General features: G+C 39.2%; 2 protein-coding genes and 1 long non-coding RNA gene across 4 annotated transcripts; 2 read left to right on the top strand and 1 right to left on the bottom strand.

Annotated features, from left to right (window-relative positions):
• Window positions 1-55: 55 nt before the first annotated feature.
• tmem222b (transmembrane protein 222b) lies at window positions 56-6690 on the bottom strand. Its single transcript, XM_005450733.4, has 6 exons — window positions 6512-6690; window positions 5829-5913; window positions 4603-4634; window positions 4388-4484; window positions 4166-4296; window positions 56-1678 (listed from the first exon to the last, which is right to left on the bottom strand). The coding sequence occupies exons 1-6, from the start codon at window positions 6625-6627 to the stop codon at window positions 1591-1593; spliced, it is 549 nt and encodes a 182-aa protein (XP_005450790.1). The 5' UTR covers window positions 6628-6690; the 3' UTR covers window positions 56-1590.
• LOC112843514 (uncharacterized) lies at window positions 1616-3755 on the top strand. The gene is made up of 2 exons (XR_003215908.1): window positions 1616-1705; window positions 2217-3755. It is a non-coding gene; the product is annotated as an uncharacterized LOC112843514 (long non-coding RNA).
• An 8923-nt stretch (window positions 6691-15613) lies between the features above and the next one.
• LOC100698932 (membrane progestin receptor alpha-B) lies at window positions 15614-20996 on the top strand. 2 transcript variants are annotated; one of them, XM_019351052.2, is made up of 2 exons: window positions 15614-15747; window positions 18527-20996. In XM_019351052.2, exon 2 carries the CDS (start codon window positions 18564-18566, stop codon window positions 19620-19622), a length of 1059 nt encoding a protein of 352 aa, XP_019206597.1. In that variant the 5' UTR covers window positions 15614-15747; window positions 18527-18563; the 3' UTR covers window positions 19623-20996. The 2 variants fall into 2 exon arrangements, with proteins under 2 accessions (XP_019206597.1, XP_025758179.1); XM_025902394.1 differs by lacking the exon at window positions 15614-15747 and adding an exon at window positions 16101-16180.
• Window positions 20997-23358: the final 2362 nt, after the last annotated feature.

Below are 23358 nucleotides of genomic sequence, written 5' to 3'. Positions count from 1 at the left end.
AGTACAGTAAAGAGAGCCATTCAAATCTGAAGAGTGTTCAAGTTAGCAAAGTATATAAAGAGCACCTGATGTACAGTCTGATGTGTAAGTATTTACAGGCAACATGGGTGAAACACACAGAACTAGAGGCCACAGAATTTCTGCTTCCAACAGGAGCCTGAAAATGGTGTTAGCCCTGGAGTTACTACAGAAAACCCCTTCTAAGCTCACACTTAAATGACATCTACTTTGGATTATTGCAGGATGTTGGTCGGTATACATCAAAGCTTTGCGAAACAGTGCTGACATTTCACAATGACCTTCCAATCTGATCTGCAGAGGTGAAAAACAGCAGGAGCGAGCGACGCTGGTCAGGCGCCGAGGTGGAAACGGGGGATTTTCAACAGGGGTTGGTGAGCGTGAAAAAACCTGAGGATCCTGGCTACCTGCTGCTTCTGGCAGCACCGCAGACAAAGAGAGGGCTCAACACTTTTTTCCCTGTTTGATTGCAAACAATGAGGGGATTTGAAGCTGCTCACGACAGCCATGGCAACGGATTTCGAGTGCCAACCATCATGTATATTTCTTTTTTAGAAGGAGGAGTCAAAAACGACCATAAAGCTGAAAATGCAAAGAGAGGTCGTTTTGAGGCACTGACTCTGGCTTTTTCTCGTAAAAGTCGAACGCAGCAAAGGGACAACAAAACGAAATCGCAGCAGGTTTCATACCTCTGACATCAGCTGGCTTTTCATCAACACCTTTAGAGTCACAGACAAACTGTTCCACTACTGAGAGACTAAGATATGGAAGGACACAGTCTGTGCTGGTCTCACAAAAAAGCTTCTCTATTCTCTTCGTTTCTCTAATTTTCTACCACAGCCACATTCATTGAGGTTGCTACAATTGTTGCACTGATAGATAACAGTACCATGAGGTGATATGTGTAATGCATGTCCAACAGATCTGAGAAAATATTTCCCTTTTGAAGATGCAAACTCTTTGATATCCTACAGAGTAAGAAAATGCACAAAAACGAACTGTTTTTGTGTATTTAGGTAGACGTTGCATTGCTGTGGAAGAGCTACGTTAGGTCAAGCATGTGATGCAATAGATTCCTGCAGAAAGGCAGCTAACTGAACTAACATGTTGGTGCTCCTCGCTATAAAATTGGCATCCTGGAAGCACTGAATCATGGGATTACAATCCCAATCCGAGTAAAATCTGAAAGCAAGGCATGGATGTGTTTCCCTCAAAGAGTTCAACAATGTAGGTACTTCTTCTCAACTGTTTACTGTTACACTTTGCAGGCGGCAATGGCTTAAACCGCCAGTCACACTTTTAATATTCAGAATCCAATAAATGCTTTTGTGTAGTCCTAGTCATTGCAGGCGATTATGAATGGACTTCCACAACTGGGACATTCCAGCATCCACACGGCAGTAAAGCCAGTGATCAGCAATCAAGCTCGTCCTGGACAATCCTGTCCATCAATCTTCTCTCGGAGGTGAGGAGTCTTTTTCACTGGTTTCCCCTCTCCTGTGTTGTTCAAAGGTCAGCGCCACATCTGACCCACAAGGGGGTTTCCACCATGTCCCTAGACTTGCTCCCAGGTCACCGGAGGTTGAGGGCCAGGGCCACTGTAAGGACGATGCCCATGAGCATCAGAAAAGGCAGCCAGGTCTTCAGAAAGCCTGCACAGCTGGAGAGAGATGACAGGAAAACCAAGGTGAGGAAACAAGCATGCATGTGGTGATGTACACAAATACAAATCGGGGGAATGAGCTCTTATTTTTTTTTTATGAGCCCCCTCCCATCCCAACCACGGCCCTTATAATGACCAGCAGAAGACAAGGGACATGGCATCTTCAACCTTGTTCTTCCTGTAACTATGGCAACAATCAGTGTAGATGATATGCACATCTTAATTTTTTTTGTTTAACCCTGCTGAGAGGCAAAACAAGCAGCTGGTGTGGAAAGCTAAAAAACTAAGAGAAAAATAAGTTAATTAGAGCACAGACATCACACACACACACTGGTGACTGGACTTTAACATTTGGGATAAACAAGCAAAATAGAAAGTAACTGATGCCAGCCACACAAGACATTTCTAAATGTTCTAGAAAGCAAGGGTTGCATGTACGCTGTGTCGGAGTAAAGTAGCAAATGTTCAGTTGATCGCAGGGACATTTAACGACATTGTATACAGGCTGTTATTAATCTCCGTCTCTCTTCCACAGCATGTCTTTTATCCTGTCTTCCTTCTCTCATCCCAACCGGTCGTGGCAGATGGACGCCCCTCCCCGAGCCTGATTCTCTAGGAGGTTTCTTCCTGTTAAAAGGGAGTTCTTCCCTTCCCACTGTCGCCAAAGTGCTTGCTCATAGGGGGTCATATGATTGTTGGGTTTTTCTCTCTATGTATTATTGTAGGTCTTCCTTACAATATAAAGCACCTTGAGGCGACTGTTGTTGTGATTTGGCGCTGTATAAATAAAATTCCGAATTCTATACAGCCGTGCGGACATCAACTTGAGAGAAAAGAAGGTCGATGATGTTAGCGATGCTTCTGTTAAGCCACACTCAGCAAACTTAAATTGTGTGTGTGTGTCTCTGTGTGTATGTGCACCATAGTATATAAGGTACAAAGGGCTACACGTTTCTGTGGCATCTGTGAGAAGACTAGCGGAATAGCAAGATTTTTTCTTGAGTTTAATCGACCAGTAAAGCAGTCACAAGAAATATCCTTAGATCAAATAAGACTAAATATTGAGGCCGCTCTGCATAATTAAGTAAGAGTGATTAAGTTATACTAAACAACCCTTTAATATTTTAATCACCAAGCAGGTAGTCAGAGCACATTTTCAATTAAGAATAATTAAAAAAAAAAAAAATAACTGAGTGACTGCGACAACTTCAGAGGTCTCATCTATTCCTGATACTTTCTGACAATTACTGCAGTTTTGCTGGGATGTGTAGTTTTTTTTTATTGTCATGCTATAATTTAAAGACACTCCAGTAATGTCCTATATACACTCTTATTATTTCCCCAAGAATCAGGTCTCTCTCTCTTGTCCTGAGACACAACAGGTTCAAGGCATACCTGTGAAATTATGTCCGAACCCCTGGGATTCCACAGAGAAACCTCATTCACAGGCTTCAGCCCTACTTCTTAGGCAGGCTTTGAAGAGAGCAGCTGTGGAGTACAGGGCTTGCACTGTATCACCTTCTAAGGTAGACAGCCTTCAGATATCTTGAGAATAAGGATGATAGTCACTAATACTATGTGCATTCCTCTGAAAGTAGTTCACTTCAGTGCTCCCCGGTAGATTGAATTTTTTTTAAAAGGATACTGTTAATCTGTTCATGCTCATCTGGACCAAGTGAAACATCGAGTAAAACATCACTAGATCATTGTAACTGAGGTTCGATTTGGATAGAAGATTCATGTGATTAATAATTGTGTTTGCTTTTTAGCAACAGTCTACAGTTGAGTCCTACAAGATGTTTAAAAAAAAGAAAGAAAGAAAATAAGCATGAACTGAGCCTCTAAATGGGTTTGTAAGCTTCTCCTGAATTCTTAATACTTTGTCAGGAAAACAGTAAACCGGTGAAGTGACTTATTGAACCATATAAACATGCACGGAAATAGAGTACATAAGGCAAAATAAAAAGTTTGTGTACAATTCTAACAAGCTTGAAAATCAATCTTTGGTATGACGAAGTGAAGCTTTTGATCAAAATGACTGATCGGTGGATGAGCTGGGGACTGGTTGCTGTCAGTTAGGATTACTCCAATTTCTCTCCCTTCTCTGCTCTCTGTTTCACTGTATGTGCATCTCATCCCACAGACAGTATAGAGCACATAAGAGACAAACAGAGCTTGTTGGCATAGCCAACCGGAAATGCCTCCAGACTGATCTTAGTTGTTCTTCATGCACTGTTACGTTTAGGTTCCAGTAAGCCAGTAAATTGCTGCTGATGTGTGGTGCAGTACACGCAGAACAATGCAGAATGGAAAGGAATGGATCCACTATTCAGCCTAGCTATTTGAATTCAGTACTGAACCAATATCTGATACACACCAGAGTAGGTCATCAATAACTTCCTGTTGCACTGTTTGCCCACTAAAAACTCCACATCAACTGTTTTTCTGTCTCTCAGGTTTCCATACACACTGAGCTTGTCTTACCTCACATGCTTTCCGTGGATGAGAGCGAGGAGGCAGAGGTTGACCATGTTCCAGGAAGTGCTGTTTTCATATCGCATCAGATTCAGAGCCATTGCGACATGCGAGTGGCAGTTATCACAGCATAGGTTGTGCTTTGGAGAAGACAACATTATCAAGAATCATTCCCAATATTGCCTCAACTGTGAAGTGAAGAAAAGTCATTCACACAGACCACATATTTACCATCCTGTGTTTATACTCCTCTGAAGCGTCATGCACAGCTGTGTCCCAGGCATTGGAGCCGCTGGCGTAAACCTTGCTTACATCAAGCATCCAGTATCTGGATTTGAGGAAAAAAAACACTTTATTGTTGTGTATGACAGATGTAAAGAGACAAGTCGTTCATTAATTAAAAATACGTTTGAAATTACATTCAAATACGATTTTTATTTACTTACTTTGTTGGTTGTCCAAAAGCCATGTTGTCCTCCTGCAAAAGATGAAATATTTCTTTAAGTCACCTGTGGTCACTGAAACGTGTTTTATGTTGTTTGGGGTTTTTCTTTTGGGTGGCTGGGTTACATCAAAGCACTAAACAAAGACACCACCATTAGGCCAAAACTTGTTCAGCAAACTATTTAGCAATGTAAGGTTGAATAATGATGCCTAATGAGCAGCACCAGAGACATTTTCAGCACCCTAATAGCCGGAATATGTAGTTTAGCATCAATTTAGGAAATGGGTCTAACATCCTGTTTGTTAGGATTCACTATTGTGTTCGCTTGTTTGTGTATACAAGTCAAAATGGATCCAAGCTGCAAGCTCTGTACTCTTTCTTCTATTACAAGCAATGGTGTACCTTCCATTCCCATAAAAGAAAATGACATTTTGTAACAAACAAATCTGAATGTTTCAAAAAAAACAAAACAACATATTTGGGTATTATTAAATTCCTAAATAGGAAAACAAATTATTAATAAATTATCCTTCGCTTCATGTTTGCTTTATGTATTAATAATCATGGCAATTTTATGTGCTATAAATATTGGATAGCGGGCTGTTATTAACTAGTTCCAAACTTTTTTCTTAGCTAGAATTTTTAAAGAATCTGTTAAACAATAGTTTGATGACACAAAAGTGCTGCACAACAAAGCTCTCTTTAGGAATTTCTACAGCCACAAAGACAGAATGTTTTCTGACACAAACGCCAAACATCGCTATTTTTACCACAGCACAGCATAATCCAGCGGTGGCACTGCAAATGTATGAAAATGCTCATGAGATTACTGGGAGAGTACTTTGTAGCACTAAAACCACACTTGATTAATGATTTCCTGCACTACTGTGAAACATTCTTACTGGTCCTACTGGAAAAAATAGATGTCTCAGATTAAAGCACAATAGTGGTGTGCCTTCATTTGCTCATACTGTACAGTGTATATTTGTAGATGTACAGCCAATCTATTCCTTTCTATTTTTTATTCTGTGTCACAACTGAGAAATATTGGATTTAAAGGCAACAGGTCGCAAGGCACAGCGCGTCCGATTTTTATTGGACCCTTTGTTAAAACTAACAGTGAGCTCTTTACGCTCATATCTATCACGAACAAGGGCATTTTACCATAGTAAATACAACATAAAAGGCTAAAAGATTGTTTGCTGCACAACTTCAGTCAGTACTCACTGAAACAAAGTAAGGCCCAGCAAAGTCCCGGATGACTCCAGTGGAAGTGCAGATACCCATGTGACCAATGAAGGGAAACAGCCATCTGACAGAAACAATTAAAAAAAACAAAACACAAACAAACGTGCAAAGTTACCACAACTACATTGAAGTACTATTTAAGAGGCCCTGACTGCAAAAGTTGAGATTAGACAAGCCAACACAAACACACATACACACACGTTTGATTAGTGTAATACTTACTAGTAATATCACTGAAAACAAAGGCAATAGTATGAGTTTTAAAGCAACTGCATTGTCATATTAAAAGTTTGAGTACGATATACTTTTGCAGAACTATAACACTGACTACTGACCCAAAGTCCTCAACGCCTGACTTTAAGGATATCACTTAACAGCTGGCATGTTTACCATTTTGTTTGCTTCGTATCGGTGATCCAAGTATCTGCATATTTATATTTGCACGTACAAACATCTCCAGTTTAAACCGTGCTCATTAAATGTAACCGTTCTTCATGCACAGCTGTAACTCAGACATTTGTTAGCAGCGAAGGTAATCTAATATAAATCATTTTTGGAAGAAGGGCAGCAACAGGAAGGTACTGTGCGTCTGCTAGCTAGCTAAGCTAGTGCTGTCACTTCGTGCACATTCTGGAGCAGTTAGCCAAAAAGCGATAACTCACGATAACACGGGGATAGGTGTCCACACTATACAGTAAGGATAGCGACTGGCCTCCGGGTTAATTTTCTCCGAAGCTATGTGGTAATTCTTCATGCTCTCTTTTTCAACATCCGCCATCACCAGCTGTGGACTATGAACTTCATTTGTCCCACCGCGTCAAGCTACCCGGATATTCAGGGGGGAAAAAATCTTACTGTCAAAATAAAATACCACAACTACTTTTAGTTTGGCAAACATCGTTAAGACGGCATCAGTATCAACAGTTATGCTAAATTCACCGACATTATCGCCACATCTGAGAAAACTAGAGACAGAATAAAAGCGCAAACCACTTTTATAAAAGTTACATCGTTTACTTTGAAAGGTCCAACCAGAAGCGCCTTCTCTTATTTGATGAGACTTCACTATTCTGGCTTCACTGTCCTGTTGGATTCGTGACAGTAGTTGTTTCCGGGATACTTTTATGCCTATGAGGAATCAGTCACCAGTGGGATACGTGTGTGCGTGTGTGTTTGCACACAAAGTAGGGAAAGTTGTGTTTGGTCGATTATTTGTTCTAACAATGCTTCTTGGCAATAAATCTTATGCTGATGGAAAGTCGGTTTATTTCCCATTAAATGGTTCCACATTTGTAAGGAAAATGCATTTTTGTGAGTATGTGGATTGCATCCATAAAAATAAAATAAAATAAAATAAAAACAAAAAACAAAGCAGGAAAAAAAACCCACACAAACTGGGATCACTAACTTTTCTGAAAATGTACAACCAAAGAAAGGGGTATCCAGGAAATTTTTCTGTTTTTATTCCATTATTATTTCCTTTATTGACAAAGAAAACATTTATTCCTTTTATTTTTTCACTCAAAGTGGATACAGCCTATAAGTGCTTTACTCAAGAAAAGCTCCCTGGGTTGTACTTACAGTTGTTAACACTCATCTAAGAGCAGGGTGTGGGCAAGAGGTGCTGAAAGGAGGAAAAGGAGGTGGTCTTCAGGGAAACCAAGATAATAAGAGCGGAAGAAGATAAGAACATGTGTGTGCGCATGTGAAAACCTATATTATCAAGGTTATAAAAACATCAAAAAGCTTAATTTTACATTTAAAATAAGATAATTATTTAATCCAACACAATGGGAAATGGTACAGCTAGCTCCCATGCTGTTTCTCATTGTTACGCCCCTCTGCAGCCCCTAATCTCCTCAGTGTGTTCAGCTGTTGTTAATTGGCCACACCTAGTCAGGTGTGGATAAAAGCATACCTGAGACAGGCTTTCAGGGGAAGCTCACTAGCCCTTGCCTTGGTTGTACCAGCTATTTTAGCCAATTTGCTATGCGTTAGATAGCAAGATAGAACCTCTTCTCACCTAAATTCTGGTGTTCGTCTCCTTATTTATGTTCCATTTTTTGAGCCGGGTCGTAACACTCATGAAAATGCCATAAAATGTCAACACATGGTAGGAAGAAACAGGCAGACATGTGGACACGTTTTGCATTTGATGTCAAGGAAAGTAAGATGCTTTGAAAACTGTGTGGACAACTCTCACTAGTAAAAACACGCCAAACTTTTACACTGTTAGTCAACTGAAACACTATAATCTTATGCTATTTAATTGAGTAAAACTATACGAATTTAGATGCCTAAATTATGACTGAAACTAAAAGATGTTTTAGTCAAAACACTCAAATTAAAGTTTTTCGTCTCAAAATAATTGAGCCTGTGGAATGAGTCTGATCTATTATACAGTGTGTGGCTGTGGCCAAATATTTAGGAACATCCTTCAAAAGCAGTAATAGCCAAACCTTCCACTTAGCAGAGAGATATGATAGGGCACAAACAAGACAACGATGATGACGATGACATCACTCTATTTGAAGGGGGCAGAGAAAACATTTTTGTGAGACTTACAGATTTTCACTCATCCTTCCATGACCTTTTGGGCATATTTGTACCTGCACTATGTATCTAAATTACTTTGTAACTTTGGGGAACAAATACATCCACTCAGACTCTTTAAGACTTTGCCAAGAAAACTTCCCAGTTTTGAGTCGAACAGGTCCGTTGTTATCATCCAAATTCAATCTCGCCACCAGGGCTTTAATGGAACTTCTATCCTGTTTATTGCAAAGGCCCTCTATTTGTTTCCATGCCAGCGCACAGAAACCCTCCAGCACTGTGGAGGTGGAGGGCTCCAGAAGGAGTTATCTATGGCAGTGGTGGAAATGGAAACAAAGATGAACCCAAGGGATCCACCAGGGCTCTGTGTACTCTATACTGGGTCCCATTAGATGTGACAGGTGATAAATTGTGCGAAGGGCAAAAACAAACTACTCAGCAAAAGCAGGCAGACGTTGATAAAGGAAGGCACACTGGGCTCATCATTGGGGAGCTGAGGGAATTCTCCGGCAAAATGCCACCTCGATTTCTGGCTGAGCCATCCAACCCAATTAGGCCTGGAGACGGGCTGCTTTAGGGACTGTAACTCTGTGACACGGTATTCTTTTCAGTCATAGGTTTGGAAAGTAAAATGTCAAGCATCCGATAGTTTCCAGTTCAGCTCCCCGGACAGTGGTTACACATCCAAGAAATGAAAAGAGGGTCTAATTACACACTTTTAGAAACATATTTAGTTTGTGAATTTTTCTGAAAGGATGTGTAAAAAAAAAAAAAAAGGAAAGGAAAGGAGGTTAAAAGTTATCATTTTTACTGGTTAAAAAGGGCGTAATTAGAGAGAGGAAAACACTCCCTGCCTTTGCTTTGCAGCAACACAGGGCTTTCCCTCATTGTTACTTTACAGTCCCAAAAGCGGAAGTGCTTGTCAGACACACACGCACACAAACCTACTTCTTACAATCAATCAGTCCGCTGATTGATTGTGATTTGCTGAAGTGGGGATATTGATATCTTTTTTGATATTACATGAAGGCTCACATTTTTAGGTCTGTTTGTTTTGAGGGCTAAAGTCCCAAATATCTTTGCTCGCTGCAAATAGTATGTAGCACTTAGTTTGTTGTGATATGAATGACTGACTAAAGAATCGCTGGTACAGCAGAGCTTAAAGTAAAATGATGAGGGGGTCTAAAAGTGTTGTGTTTACTTCTAAAAACACTTTGATATGAGCTGAGCATGAGGTCAAATGTATTGTAGTTGTAATGCAAATCTTTCGTAAGTCACAATTTACACTGGACTAAATTAATCCACACTTCACTAAACACACTGCATCTTACTGCAGGCTGCAGACTTACTTAATAAGATCAGACTGGTGATGATGTTCAGGAGGAGGAGCACATACAAAAGGCATGGTGGAGGAGTACAAGTATCTGACGCTCCACAGCACTTTCTCACTTTCAGTACCGCTGCCATAAGGACACAAGCAGGAAATCTTCCATACCTCGTGCAATAATGCTCTACAGTGCAACATATGTGAATAGCAGACTCCTCTGTTCTTCTGATAGTGACATTCATTTTTTTCAAAACTGAATTAAGTAACTCACTTAAAATTCTTTTTTGTTTGATTTTGGAATATTTTACTTGTTTTATTTTATCATTATTTGTATTATTATTATTATTATTATTATTATTATTATTGTTATTATTATTAGTGCATACCTATATTATAATCTTGTTCGGCTGTAAACTAAAAATTATTGTAATGGTTTCATGAGATGCTATTGTTGCATAAATGTAAATAAATACATAAAATTGTTGCTAGATGACACCATACCATCTGCTATAGATAAGAACCTTGAGAGGCCTGAGACCAACCTGTGTGCCAAGTCTTGTTGCTTAAATCCTGATTGTGTAGCAGGAATTGTTGGACAATGAAACAAACACATGGATTATTATAGGAAGATTATAATTGGGGTGTTATATTAACAGCTATAAGAGATATAGCAAAGTTTATCAGTGAAAAAGAAAGACAAACAAAGAGTCTCTCTCTCTCTCACACACACACACACACACACATATATATACATTTTATATATACACACACACATACATACATACATAAACACATATACAGTACACACACACACACATATACATACATGTATATGTGTATATCTCTCTCTCTATATATATATATCTCTATCTATCTATCTCGAATATATATATATATATATATCAGCTGGTGCTTGCAAGGTTTGTTAGTGAGCTGGAGACATAGACAGTAAAATAAGAGATTTAATTTTAAGGTGTTACTTTTAGTTTACATTTTTGTCCACTAGATGTCCCACTATTCTAGTTTTACAGGAGTGTACTTTTTCTTAGGAATGTACTTCTGCTTTTGACTCTTTTCAAATTTACTTCATATTCTCCTTTATACACAATATAACTGGTAAGTGTTTTTGTCCAAATCTATGTCTTCACTATGTCCGATATGTCTTTGAGAATGTTAGAATCAGCTTTAGTGTAGCAATGCAACGACATTTCTCGACCCTTAAAAATGATTTTTAACAAAATAAAAGTAGCAAGTATCAACACAACAAAATAAACTCCAATGTAACAGCATCAAAAACAGACAATATCAACATTAACCGTGAGAATGTTAGAGCGTGGAAAAAACAAAGTAGAAACAGGGAGTATGTATTACTAAACGAGTGTGGTTAACAACAGGAAGTGTGCAAATACTTCTGTGAGAGATAAACAGTGAGGAGTGGCAAACATTGTAGTCTTTGCGTTTTGGGTGTTTGTTTTTTTTTATCAGCACACTTATGTCTATATTTAAAACTGTGAAGAGAAACAGGGTTACTGCTGATGTGTCTGTAACACTAAAAGACACTCTGCCTGCTCAAGTAAATGTAGATGAAGTTACACACACGTTATGGATGTTATGTGAAAGATTAGAGCATGAGTACAAATTTACAGTTCTAATACTGCTCAAGAAAACCAATTTTTAATGAACTTCGAGACAGATTCTTTCTCTCTAATTAACTGGTGGCTCTGTGAATGTGTGTCTGACTGATCTTTGCTTATCAGAAACAATTCTTTAATTCTACTTCACACTTGGTAGGTACATAGCTGTGAACTAAGTATGCTGTTAACTTTGAAGTTGTTTGAAAGACGAGTCTCACACTGTGGACTAACACTGATTTTATGTTCCACATTCAAAATAATTAGTCTTCTAAACAGAAGTCCTTATGGGACATAACCTATTTTACCTACTTTATTTGACCGCAACCAATTGCTCTGAAAAAAGAAGAAACAACCACTATAAATAAGTCTATTTGTCAGGTCATTCTATGTCAAGTTGCAATCAATTACATCTTGATGCTAAATGGTTTTGGACACCATCCAGCTGCTGAAAAGATCAAAGCAAGCACTTATTCAGAGTTGAGCTTTCTTTTCCTGTCGTGGGCAATGTGGCACGAAAGAAGTGGTTAAAACTGTTAAGGATAGTCTTTAAGACTTTCAATAACAATCTTTTCTTAAATTACAACAGCATAAGTTATTATGGCATGCACATTCAGGCAGGTTGATAGCCAGAAGAGAAAAGAAGGAGGTCAAACAAAAGACACAAAATAATTTTCTGAAACATGGAAAACACACAAGAAAAAAAACAGAAGACTATTATTCCTGTATGTGGGTTGATGCAAACAGTAATTTGACTGCAATACTGCCTCATCGTGTGCGTTGTATTCCAGTACATGTTGTGACCTGGTGCTTAATATGGAGGTTTTCGTTTACATAAATAATCCATTTACAATATATAAAAAAGAAGCCCTTGATACTCACAATAATGCATATTAATGCATCCCCCTCAATGCTCATGCATACAATACACAACACCTCTGGGCATTTAATGCATTTTACATGTTCACTCATCATATGACTATATGGCACAACCCCTTGGGGTTTAGATTAGATTAGGTAAAACTTTATTAATCCCTCGGGTGGGTTCCTCCGGGAAATTCAGTTTCCAATAGCACAGCACCGATAGAAGTTACAGAATGTGAGCAGAACATATATAAATACAGAGACATATATAAATACAGAGTAGGGCTGGGCGATATGGCCTAAAATCCATATCACGGTATAATTTGAAGCATGTGCTGTAACGATATATATTGCAATATATTCTTTTTTCTGTATAACGTATTTTACACACTATAAGGCACACTTACAATCCTTTAACTTTCTCAAACATCGACAGTGTGCTTTATGTATGAATTCTGGGTGTGCTTACTGACCTCGAACCTATTTTATGTGGTACACAGCACGCCGTCAAAAATGTTTTAGTACGACTTTGGTAAAATATGAAGGCGCACCGCTTAATGGATTGTTGGAGCATTACGGCTGCCGTAGTCAGGAGCCTCGCGGAGTAATCTGGGTCCTAAACTCCGTTAACATCAGGTCCCAAAGTCAAACGAACACTGTGGCATCACTGAGATTTAAAAACTGTCTAAATTCTTTCATCTTTAATAAAATGATCGGCGTTGCTGCTTTACCAGGTGTAACAATTAAGTTTAACATCCAGGCATCCATGAAAACAGAATGTATTAAATTCAACGGAGTTAGAAGTTAGCAGGAAGTTAGCTCGCTAGTTTCCACCTAAACAGATGTACCATGTTCTGACAGAGATTTCTGAAAAATTGAAAACGTACAGCTCTGCTATCACTTCCATCACAAATAAAGACAGAAAACTAAACAGCAGTGACTTTTGTAGGGTTACTGAAGTCGGACTAGCTGGTATATAATGATGTGCTACGTGACCGCTAGCAAAACAGCTACGTTAGCATAACATTAGCATAGTGAAGCTGAAGGATGAACGCTAACTTTTTACCACTCGATAAAAGTTAACGTGAGAGTTTCTGCTGGTTAGGGGAAAATGGAGTTGCATGGCAGAATGCTATCAACGGACCAAACTTCAGTCAGGAGAACAACTGAGATGATCCATCCGCAACATGAGGTTAGTCATTAATATACTGCAACATCATGGGAATAGAACAGCTGCTAGAGAATTCAGCACTAATGAATCAAGGCTAGGGAAGTGGAGGAAGCGCAGTTTTTGGCTTTCCCCATATTCCAAAAGTGCTTCGTCTCTTTGCTATTACTGTCGCTCGGCATAATTTGCAGATGATGTTGTTTGCAGCCGCTGCAATGCTTTCGACCAAAACAGGCGCAGCTTGATGACACCATCAACATGCGCTATAGTCAAAATCTCTACCGTTGGCCAAATTTATATCGTTTCTACCTTATACCGTTTATACCGCCCACCCCTAATACAGAGTATACAAAAGGGATAAATAGAATAAATAGGAATAAGAATACGAATACAAAGGAACAAGGGTTATGCTAAAATCCAATATTATTCCAATGTTAATCCTAAATCTAAACATGCAGATATGACCTTCATTTTGGCTCACTCCCAAAAGCAGCACCTTTATAATAGATCTGAGAGCAAAGTATAGTTGGTACAAATTGTCCTCTTTAAAAGGCACTTCAGAATTTGAGTTTATCTCCTCTGTCTTGTTTCAAGGTTTCCATTCTAAGAAATTCAGAGAAAACTTTTCTATTGCAATACAATGTACAGGTCCTGTGGTGATAAGACAATATTAGAAAGGCAACGCATGCAATGAAAATGCGTTCCTATATCGTGCTTTCGAGGTCTCAGTGGCATAATTCATCACTGTATGCTCCAAAGGTAAAACTGTGTGTTGTGAAATATTTATTCACACTATACAGCTTGTAGTCTGCAGAGGTTATGTCTGACCAATTATTCAGACAAAATAATTACAAAGATCTGTTAGTTTATACTTAAACCACAAAGGACAGTACACAACATCATTAAATCTCACAGTTTACAAAATGACTTGTAACACCTGCTCATTTTCTTGCCAAAGATTTTATAAGAAAATAGATATCTCGAAGCCATAAAACCAGGGCGTATATTAATATAGGGTGTGTCCTTTTAGATTTATTTTCATCATAGTTTCCAGAGAAATTTGTTTTAGGGTGAACTTTGTTTTTTCTGACAAAGTGTGTTAATCACATTTTTTTTAATGTGAGAACTTTTTTTGGTCAAAATGACTACAATAATAAAACACGTTCGTACAAGCCTCACTATTCAAATCATACTTAAGTGGTGTGGTCATAGCGTGAGTGCCAGGTTATGTAATGCTGTCTGTGTAAACTCTAAACCTCCGGAGCAAAGTCAATGATAACGAATGTTCCAGAAAAATCACCCCGAGGCAGTCTAAGCACCTTCCTCTGCCCTTCCCTCAAACAAATGAACTGATTTAGCATCTGTCCGGGACTTTTGAGACTGAATTAAATGTCTGGAAAGGCCTCTTGTGATTCAAGTTTATTTTCTAATGTCCTCCCAAATGTAGAGTAAGACATATTTCCTAATAAGCTCATGAGAAAACAGCTTCTAAAAATATTTATCTATAACATATTCTTGTGCACGTGTGTGCGCGTGTGTCAGGCTTAAGGCAACGCACTTCGGAGACTTTCTTTCGGTACTTCGTTTTAATGTTTTTAGAAAACCACCTTCTTCCTCAACATCCACCCGGTGTCAGAAAAATAAGAGCACGACTCACCTTCCGGTATACCTTTTCCAAAATAAAACTGTAACCGACATTAAGTTTAACAACCATCCCAGACAATTAAGAATCTCGAATGCAACGAAAAGATAGGGGTAGAATAACTTCCAATGAGTTTTTTAAAAAATTTTATAATGCAGAAAAAGCAAATCTTCGTATTTCTAGCAATTATTATTAGATTTGACTTCCAATTATCAGTAGTTTTTTTTACAGTACTTAGTTTTTAGAGCACATGTTCTATACTTTGGGAAGTACCCCTGATATGCCTCTTTGTAACTAAAACAAAGTCATTCTCCTGCACAAGAGACTAGCTTTAATGCGTGAAAACTGGAAAGGTGTTGAAGACAGTGTGTTGGTTTTACATTCATCGGGGGTATTTAGCACTGGACTCTATAAGGTTCAGTTGTTAGTTCAGTGTTGGGGGTGTTTGGGGAGGGATGACATTTTATTATGTATGTATTTATTAATTTGCAACGGAAACAAAACTATACTGCTAACAGGAATAACAACGATGTATGACTGAAAAATAAGGCTTTTAATTGGGTGGGGTAAAAGACTAAACTTCCGGCCGCATTTCCAGCGCCTCGACGGTCGCTTCAGAAGAGCGATTCAATCTGTTGAACGTACTGTCTGCAGGCGGAGGAGGAAGGAGCGGTCGTTTTACCGGCGGACATCGACAAAACCCAGGCTGGCAGGTGAGACATCATCCATTTATGACTTCATGGGTAGTTGAACACTAAACAGACCGCTAATGTTATGGACACATTAAGTCGAATAAGTCTCCTTTTTACTTTTAAAGAACTGTTTTGGGAGGGAGGTTTTCTCCCCAAGACTCTGCAGGTAGCATACACACGATTATCTGGTAAATCGACACCACTTTAGCGAGGGAGGTTTGATATTCAACAGGCTGTAGCATGCTTTTAAAAATGGGAGGGGGGCTTATGTAGGCAGTAAACTGGTGTGAGGTGCTGCGTTTTTTCTCGATGTCGCGTTCTTATTCTACAATAGCATGCTACTGCAAATTAATATACAAAACTTTCTCTTTTTTTTTAATCCTTCCTTTGCTGAAATACAGACCGGAAGAGGAGGCTGGAGAACCGAGCTCAGGACCGGTTCTAGCCTGCTACAGTTAAGTGAGGGCGGCCAGTTACAAAGAATAGACGCAACTTGGGCCAGACGTTAACATAAATAGCTAGTTACCCACAGGTTGCAGGGTTTGAGTCTTTTCTCTGAGGTCTGTTCACATGATTTCCGTCAAAAATCACCACAACAAAATTCACCTGCCAATCCAGCAGGACAGCACAGTAGCACCTTGGTCACACACTGCACCCCAACAATGTACTGAGTGAGATAAGGGGAGCTTTAACCTTTCATCATCTTTCCATTGGTTCCCCTCTTGAAGCCCATTACAACTTTTGCTTCTTCTAGATAGGACTTGTGGACCAAATGTTTTATTTGTTGCATCATCTTGGCTCAAGCTGAAATAACCTGTGAAAGAGAGGATAAAGCACACAGCTGCAAACGAAAGGGGCGCGCTTTGTTTGTAACACAAGGGGGGAAAAGCTGACGGGTTTATATGATGAATTTTGTTGATACTTCTGAAGTACAGCAGTCAGGAATCAAGAGCTGTAAGAGCCGCACAGTTCATCCAAACATAGAGACACAAACTCTCTCTAAACCCATACAACAAAAGCTGCCTCACTCTTCTTGGTGTGTCAAAATGTTTTACTGTGAAGACTCTTTAAAACTGGGCCCTCACAGCAACAGCAAGATAATCACTTGAGAGCAAAATAACTGCTCTAATTGAAAACTTAGTAATACACATGCACGAGCACACATGAAGTGGCAGCTTCTCTCAGAGCTCTGCAGCCAATCATCAAAGATGTAAATAAGGAAAAATGTTTCTGTTTTTTGGAGGGGAGTGTGGTAATGACTAAAACATCTCAGCATAGATATATTGTCTTGTTACGCGCATTAGCTTAAGGTGGGAAGAGAAAGAGCATTAGGACATAGCTTAACAACACAAAACTGCTCCGACAGGTAGAGTGGAACTACTCTACCTGTCAGTGACTCTATATGACATCTGCATGAGGTAAAGCAGGCTCTATGTTTGAGTGTTTCTACAAGCACCAGGACTGTGTATTACCTTAAAAGTGTAGTGGTTGTAGATTTCCCTAACATGTGTAAACAAATCCCTGGGAGTGTTGTGTCAGCAAGGGCATCCAGCACAAATGTGTGACAAATCAATTATTTAGATCCATCTACTATGGATGACCCCTTGCAAATAAGGGAGCAGCTAAATGAAGCTTTTACAAGTAGAGGGCCTGTGCTTGTTGCCTTTCCCTGGCTTCATAGTAGACGCTCCAAGAGACACAGTGGTTTGTTTCTTTAAACCTCTGGGACTTTGGAGAATGTTAGCAACAAAAGGATGGGGGAGTGGGAAATGTTAGAGACCTGTTGTAATCTACTCAACAATAGACGGATGCTCATAAACTTATAATTAATGCATTGAAAATGCATAGTGGGTTTGCTGTTTGTGGAAGACACCATGTTCCCTCACTGTATTTGAATACAGTGGTCAGGAAGGCTCTCCCTTCTAACTAATCACATTTTAAGTATGTGGGTTGAGAGCAGCCACATACATAAAACACTGAAGTTGAAGGAGAAAATAAGTCATAGGCGTTGATTTGTAGTCGAGGAAGATTTGAATTCATGCCTTCAGACTCAAGATATAAAACATTATACCTGTGTTTGATCATCGGAGAAGGGCACCTGTTGACCAAAGAAGTAAAAAGTGATAGATGCCATGCTCTTCTTGCTGGCCTTATCTCCTTAACTGAAGTCTGCACACTCCAAAACATGTTTACACTTCCGGAAGCATTTCCAGATGTTTATACACAAAAACAATCACGAACATGCTCATTTATACCAATATTGTTACAATTACTCAGTGTCAGCAGATTAGACATGCAGCTCTCCCGTCTCTGAGCCGCTGCCAAGAGCTGGCTGAACAGCAAAAACTTTTTCTAGGCTAACATTATACCAGCTAATATTAGGCACGAGCATCATAAAAATCCCACTTTCTCTTGATAAACAACTAGACTACATTCTCCCGTCATGTGAGAATTTATTCGTTAAGTATCAGAGTTCAGCAATGTTAGATCCACTTCCAAGTTTCATTAACACCAGCGAACAAAAGCTAACTGCTGTGTGTGTGTGTGTGTGTGTGTGTGTGTGTGTGTGTGTGTGTTTATATATACATATTATATACAGGGTTATTATAAAATACTTCACATCAGAAGAACTGCCTAATTGTGCTTTCTGCTTTGAATCCAGAAAAGATCTATACAAACAATCCCTAGAACCATCACAACAGCCTGCTTTGCCAATGTATATCACTGTTGTTGGAGCATAATGAAATGGTTGAGAATAAAACAAATTTGTGGGTTTTAACTCTTAAAAACTTATCTGCAGGAACTACCCAGTGTGCATCAGCCAGCTACTGACAATCATGGCAACCATTGTGATGGAGAGCATCGGCCGAGTGTTCATCAGCCTGCAACAGATCCGGCAGGTTCCCCAGTTGCTGACTGACGCTGCACCCTCCATGCCCGGCACCGTCAGAGACACTGAGGTTCCCTCCTACTTCCGGGAACGCTACGTCTGCACCGGCTATCGTCCGCTCAACCAAAACTGGCGCTACTACTTCCTGTCCTTGTTTCAGCGCCACAATGAAACCCTAAACATTTGGACTCACCTGGTGGCATTTTTAGTGTTGCTGATTAAATTGTGCCAGCTTACTGAGACTGTGGACTTTATCAGTGACCGTCATTCGTGGCCCCTGCTCATCCTCGTCCTGTCCTCTTTGACCTACTCTGCATTCAGTGTTGTAGCTCACTTACTGGGAGGAAAGTCCAACCTTGCTCATTATTGCTTCTACTTTCTGGACTACGTAGGGGTAGCGCAGTATCAGTACGGCAGCGCTGTAGTCCACTTTTACTATGCTGTTGATGAAAGCGTCCATGGACTGGTGAGTGGTATCTTCATGCCCACTGCCACAATCCTCAGCTGCCTTTCATGTTTGGGATGCTGCTACGGCAAATACTGCAACCACAGCCTACCAACGTGGGTGCGTAAGGTGTGCCAGGTGGTGCCTTCAGCACTCGCCTATTCCTGGGACATCAGTCCAGTGGCCAAGAGACTGTTCTTCTGGTCCAGCAGTGATCCAGCCATCATCTACCACTTTGGCCAGGTGGCGTTCTTCCTCAGCTGTGCCTTCTTCTTCACCTGCCCTCTGCTGGAACGCTGTTTCCCCGGGCGGTGCGATTTTGTGGGACAGAGTCATCAAATCTTCCACGTTTTCTTATCTTGCTGCACCCTGTGTCAGATCCATGCCTCCTACCTGGACTTTGTGGGCCGCAGGAAGTTGTACTCAAGTCTGCACGGAAGTGGTGATGCTGTTCTGTTTGTGGGGCTGTATGTGGTCACTTTGATTATGTGTGTTGGAATCGCTGCTTTAATGCTAAGGAAAGTGAAACAAGTGCTGGACTTCAAATCAAAGTCCAAATAATCATACAAGCCTTCCTTTAGTGTCACTCCTTTGATAGAAAGGGAACTGATTATTTTTGCAGCATCATAAATAAATAAGTAGCAAATTGCAAGAGGGATAAACAGTGATATTAGAATTTTTATATTCTTATGGATTATTTCTGAATAACACAGAGTTTTTATGTATTAACAAAGCCTGGTGCTTTATTTAAAAGAGTACAATTCTGTAAGTTTAGCAAGATCATTAAAAGTAAAAAATTATTGCCTACATGTTATTCTGTCAATTTACAGTAGTGTTATATAAACAGATGATATGTACTTTGTTAAATTGTCACGTTGTAGTTGTAAGGATATGTTTGTAGTAATGTCTGGAGAGGATCTTAAAATGTGCAAGTAATTATTTTGGATATGTCCAAAGTCCCTGACTTTTCAGTTTTCAGTCAAATGGCAATATTTTATTCAGTGGATGTTATTATAGGCCCTTGAAAGATTGGTGACCTATTCAGAGTGTACCGTGCCTTTTGGCCCATGACAGCTGGGATATGTGAGGTCTGCCCCCCTGATCCTGAATTGGATAAACAAAAGAAACTGGATATATGGATAGAGGGATGGATTTACGTTGGTTTTTAACAATGTAACTATAGGTATTCTTTAAAGGTGATTACTGATCACAGCTAAAATCAGTATTTCTTTAGGATAAAAAGTCTGCTACACAATTCATGTTCAAACACTACAGCAAAACCAAGTCATATTATAATATAGTGTTGCCAGAGAGCTGCAGTATTTCAGACCTTCACTTTGTGCCTTGGTAGGCATTTTCTTCAGTTGCCTTGAAGGCTGAGTGTTAATATAATGTGCAGAGTCTTCGAAGGAGAGCGTTGGGTTTCTGCATGTAGGCTTTAAAGCTTTGAGGACACACTGGAATGTTGACGTCGACTGCCAGTCTAAGATTTAAACCTCATTTTTTGTTGTTGTGCCACCACAAGTTTCAGCATCATAGCACTTTGGAATATGTATTTAATGTATTTAAGAGAGCTAGATTTTTTTTGTATGAGGCATTTAATATATAATGAAAATCATTTTCAGGTTGTTTTTTTTTTTTTTTTCATTTTGTTTTTATACCCTTGTATTCTTCAAGTGTTTACCTTTACTGTAATCACTACTGGCAGTGATTGATTGTGCCTTTTAAATGTTAAAGAAATGATTATGAATGTCACATAAGTGCAAAGCAAGGGAGGTTTTTGCTGGTGTTTGTGGGAGATGATAATGCTACTGACCAAGAGGTAAACCAGTGGGATTAGTCAAATAAGCATCTCTGGAGGCAGAAATAGTCTTGTTTTGTTCTGTATGTAACAATGTGAAATGTCTTTCATGTATTAAACCTTTTCTCTATTCATTGTGTGAATTTGTAACAATACTTGCACAACCACAGAAGCTATAACAGTGCTTTTTTTAATGAGGGTGTTAGGTAATGTGCTGCTGAGCCCCGGGGTCGTAGTAATCTTGCCACAGCTTAAAGTATTAACAATGATCAATACAAAATTAGGGAACCTGTTGGTATTGCTGCTAGAAACAAAGAGGATAAGTATGATGTCATGTACTTGCATTTATATAATGCTTTTGTAATTTTACTGATCACTCAGTTCATATTTCTTGTTAACCTTTGTAAAGTAGCCTGGATCAAACATCATCGTAGCTCATATGTAGGCGGACTCTGCAGACATTTTGAGTTCCCAGAGATGTGTAGTTGTTGCAAAGTTCTTTTCATGACATGAGCAACAAACCCAAAACTCACCAAATGAACTCATAATAACCAAAAATTAAAATCACATGAGCTAGGTAACAGTTTACCTCTTTACCTCATGCAAACCAGCCTGTGACTGACTATATATAGACCTGTCAGTTCACATTCAGTTAGTCTAGCCAGTACTGACAGCTTAAACCAGCAAATCTAGAAATCAACATGAACACACAGGATCAGATAAAACTCACTGTTCCCACCACTTGCTTGTTTACACAGCTAAATGGCTCCATATGAGACAAACACTCAATAAATGATTCCATAATCCTGAAAACAAACAAAAGAAAATGTTCCTACAGAAAAAAAAACAAGAAACGCTCCTCTTGGTTATCTTAGTGACATGACATTGCCAGTACTGTAAAAGTCTGGAACTGCTGGCCCTTCCCAAACACTTAAACTATATGGGGGCTCAGAACAAAGGAACAAACAACATTTAAATCTACAACTTAATAATAAAAGATACGCAACATATGAATGTGTATTTTTCTTAGTCTTCGGAACTGCTTTTATGTTAGTAAGTGAAGAAATGTTACCTTAGCAATGGCAAATCATAGCAAATAAGCACATGTACAAAATAATATGATTTGGTGTATGAAAATAATATTTATGAGACAAATGATAAGTAAGAACGCGTGTAAAAAAAACACACCGGTCCACCATGTCCTTTTCACGTTTTGGAGAGACAAAGTTACAGTAAGCTGCAGTAACAGCAGAGGGAAACATTTTATTTCAAGCCCTTGATTTATGTCCCGTGTACACACTTTTCTGGATTTACGGCCTCAGTTGTGAGGTTAGCATCATAGTGAATACAAAATGATGTTTATTTTGAGTTTTCTTTTTTTTTCTTATTAGAATCAAACAGCCTGAAGCACAGTCTGCTTCAGGCCAGGCCTGTCTTGTGATTGACAGTTTGCTACCATATGAGTATGTACTAGCAAAAATGGTGATAATACTGACCCACAGTGTTATTATGCACTATTGCACAGACTCTGCCATGATTGAAATGACAGTAAAGCTGAATTGAAATTACACATCATTTCATTGCTAAAAAAAATTTGTATTTAAAACATTAAATTAAGGATTTGTAGTTTTGAAAAGTAATTTGTCAGGTTGTGCAACTGAGATAACATCTTGCTGCCAATAGTTTCTTAACACTTTATGCAACTGATTTTTTCTTACTTTGTATCTATTATATGTACATATATACAGTATCTCACAAAAGTAAGTACACCCCTCACATTTTTGTAAATATTTTATTGTATCTTTTCATGGGAGAACATTGAAGATATGACACTTTGATACAATGTAAAGTAGTCAGTGTACAGCTTGTATAACAGTCTAAATTTGCCATCCCCTTTAAATAACTCACCACACAGCTGCTGGCAACAAAAGTGAGTACACCCCTAAGTGAAAATGTCCAAATTGTGCCCAATTAGCCATTTCTCTTCCTGGTGTCATGTGACTCATTAGTGTTACAAGATCTCAGGTGCAAATTGGGAGAAGGTGTGTTGAATTTGGTGTTATTTCTCTCACACTCTCTCATACTGGTCACTGAAAGTCTAACATGGCACATTATGGCAAAGAATTCTCTGAGGATCTGGAAAAAAAAAAAAGAATTTTTACTCTATATAAAGATGGCCTAGGCTATAAGAAGATTGGCAACACCCTGAAACTGAGCTGTAGCATGGTGGCCAAGACTATACAGCAGTTTAACAGGACAGGTACCACTCAGAACAAACCTCGCCACTTTCGACCAAAGACGTTGAGTGCACATGCTCAGCATCATATCCAGGGGTTGTCTTTTAAAAATGGATGTCTGAGTGCTGCCAGCATTGCTGCAGAGGTTGAAGGCGTAGAGGGTCAGTCTGTTAGTGCTCATACACTGCATCAAATGGCTTTCGTCCCAGAAGGAATCCTCTTCGAAAGATAATGCACAAGAAAGCCTACAAACAGTTTG

The sequence above is a fragment of the Oreochromis niloticus genome, linkage group LG22, assembly GCF_001858045.2.
Source record: "Oreochromis niloticus isolate F11D_XX linkage group LG22, O_niloticus_UMD_NMBU, whole genome shotgun sequence".
Taxonomy (NCBI): domain Eukaryota; kingdom Metazoa; phylum Chordata; class Actinopteri; order Cichliformes; family Cichlidae; genus Oreochromis; species Oreochromis niloticus.
The sequence above is the reverse complement of the archived record's forward strand: the minus strand, read 5'-3'. Positions and strand labels throughout refer to the sequence as shown.

What these genes read in the sequence shown, in the direction of transcription:
- tmem222b (XM_005450733.4), bottom strand. Translation starts at nt 6,627, where the DNA reads ATGGCGGATGTTGAAAAAGAGAGCATGAAGAATTACCACATAGCTTCG. An exon ending in CTGGGCCTTACTTTGTTTCA is followed by an intron (nt 4,635 to 5,828) that starts GTGAGTACTGAC and finishes CATCTTTTGCAG; the next exon opens with GAGGACAACATGGCTTTTGG. An exon ending in AGGAGTATAAACACAGGATG is followed by an intron (nt 4,297 to 4,387) that starts GTAAATATGTGG and finishes TCTTCTCCAAAG; the next exon opens with CACAACCTATGCTGTGATAA.
- LOC100698932 (XM_019351052.2), top strand. Translation starts at nt 18,564, where the DNA reads ATGGCAACCATTGTGATGGAGAGCATCGGCCGAGTGTTCATCAGCCTG.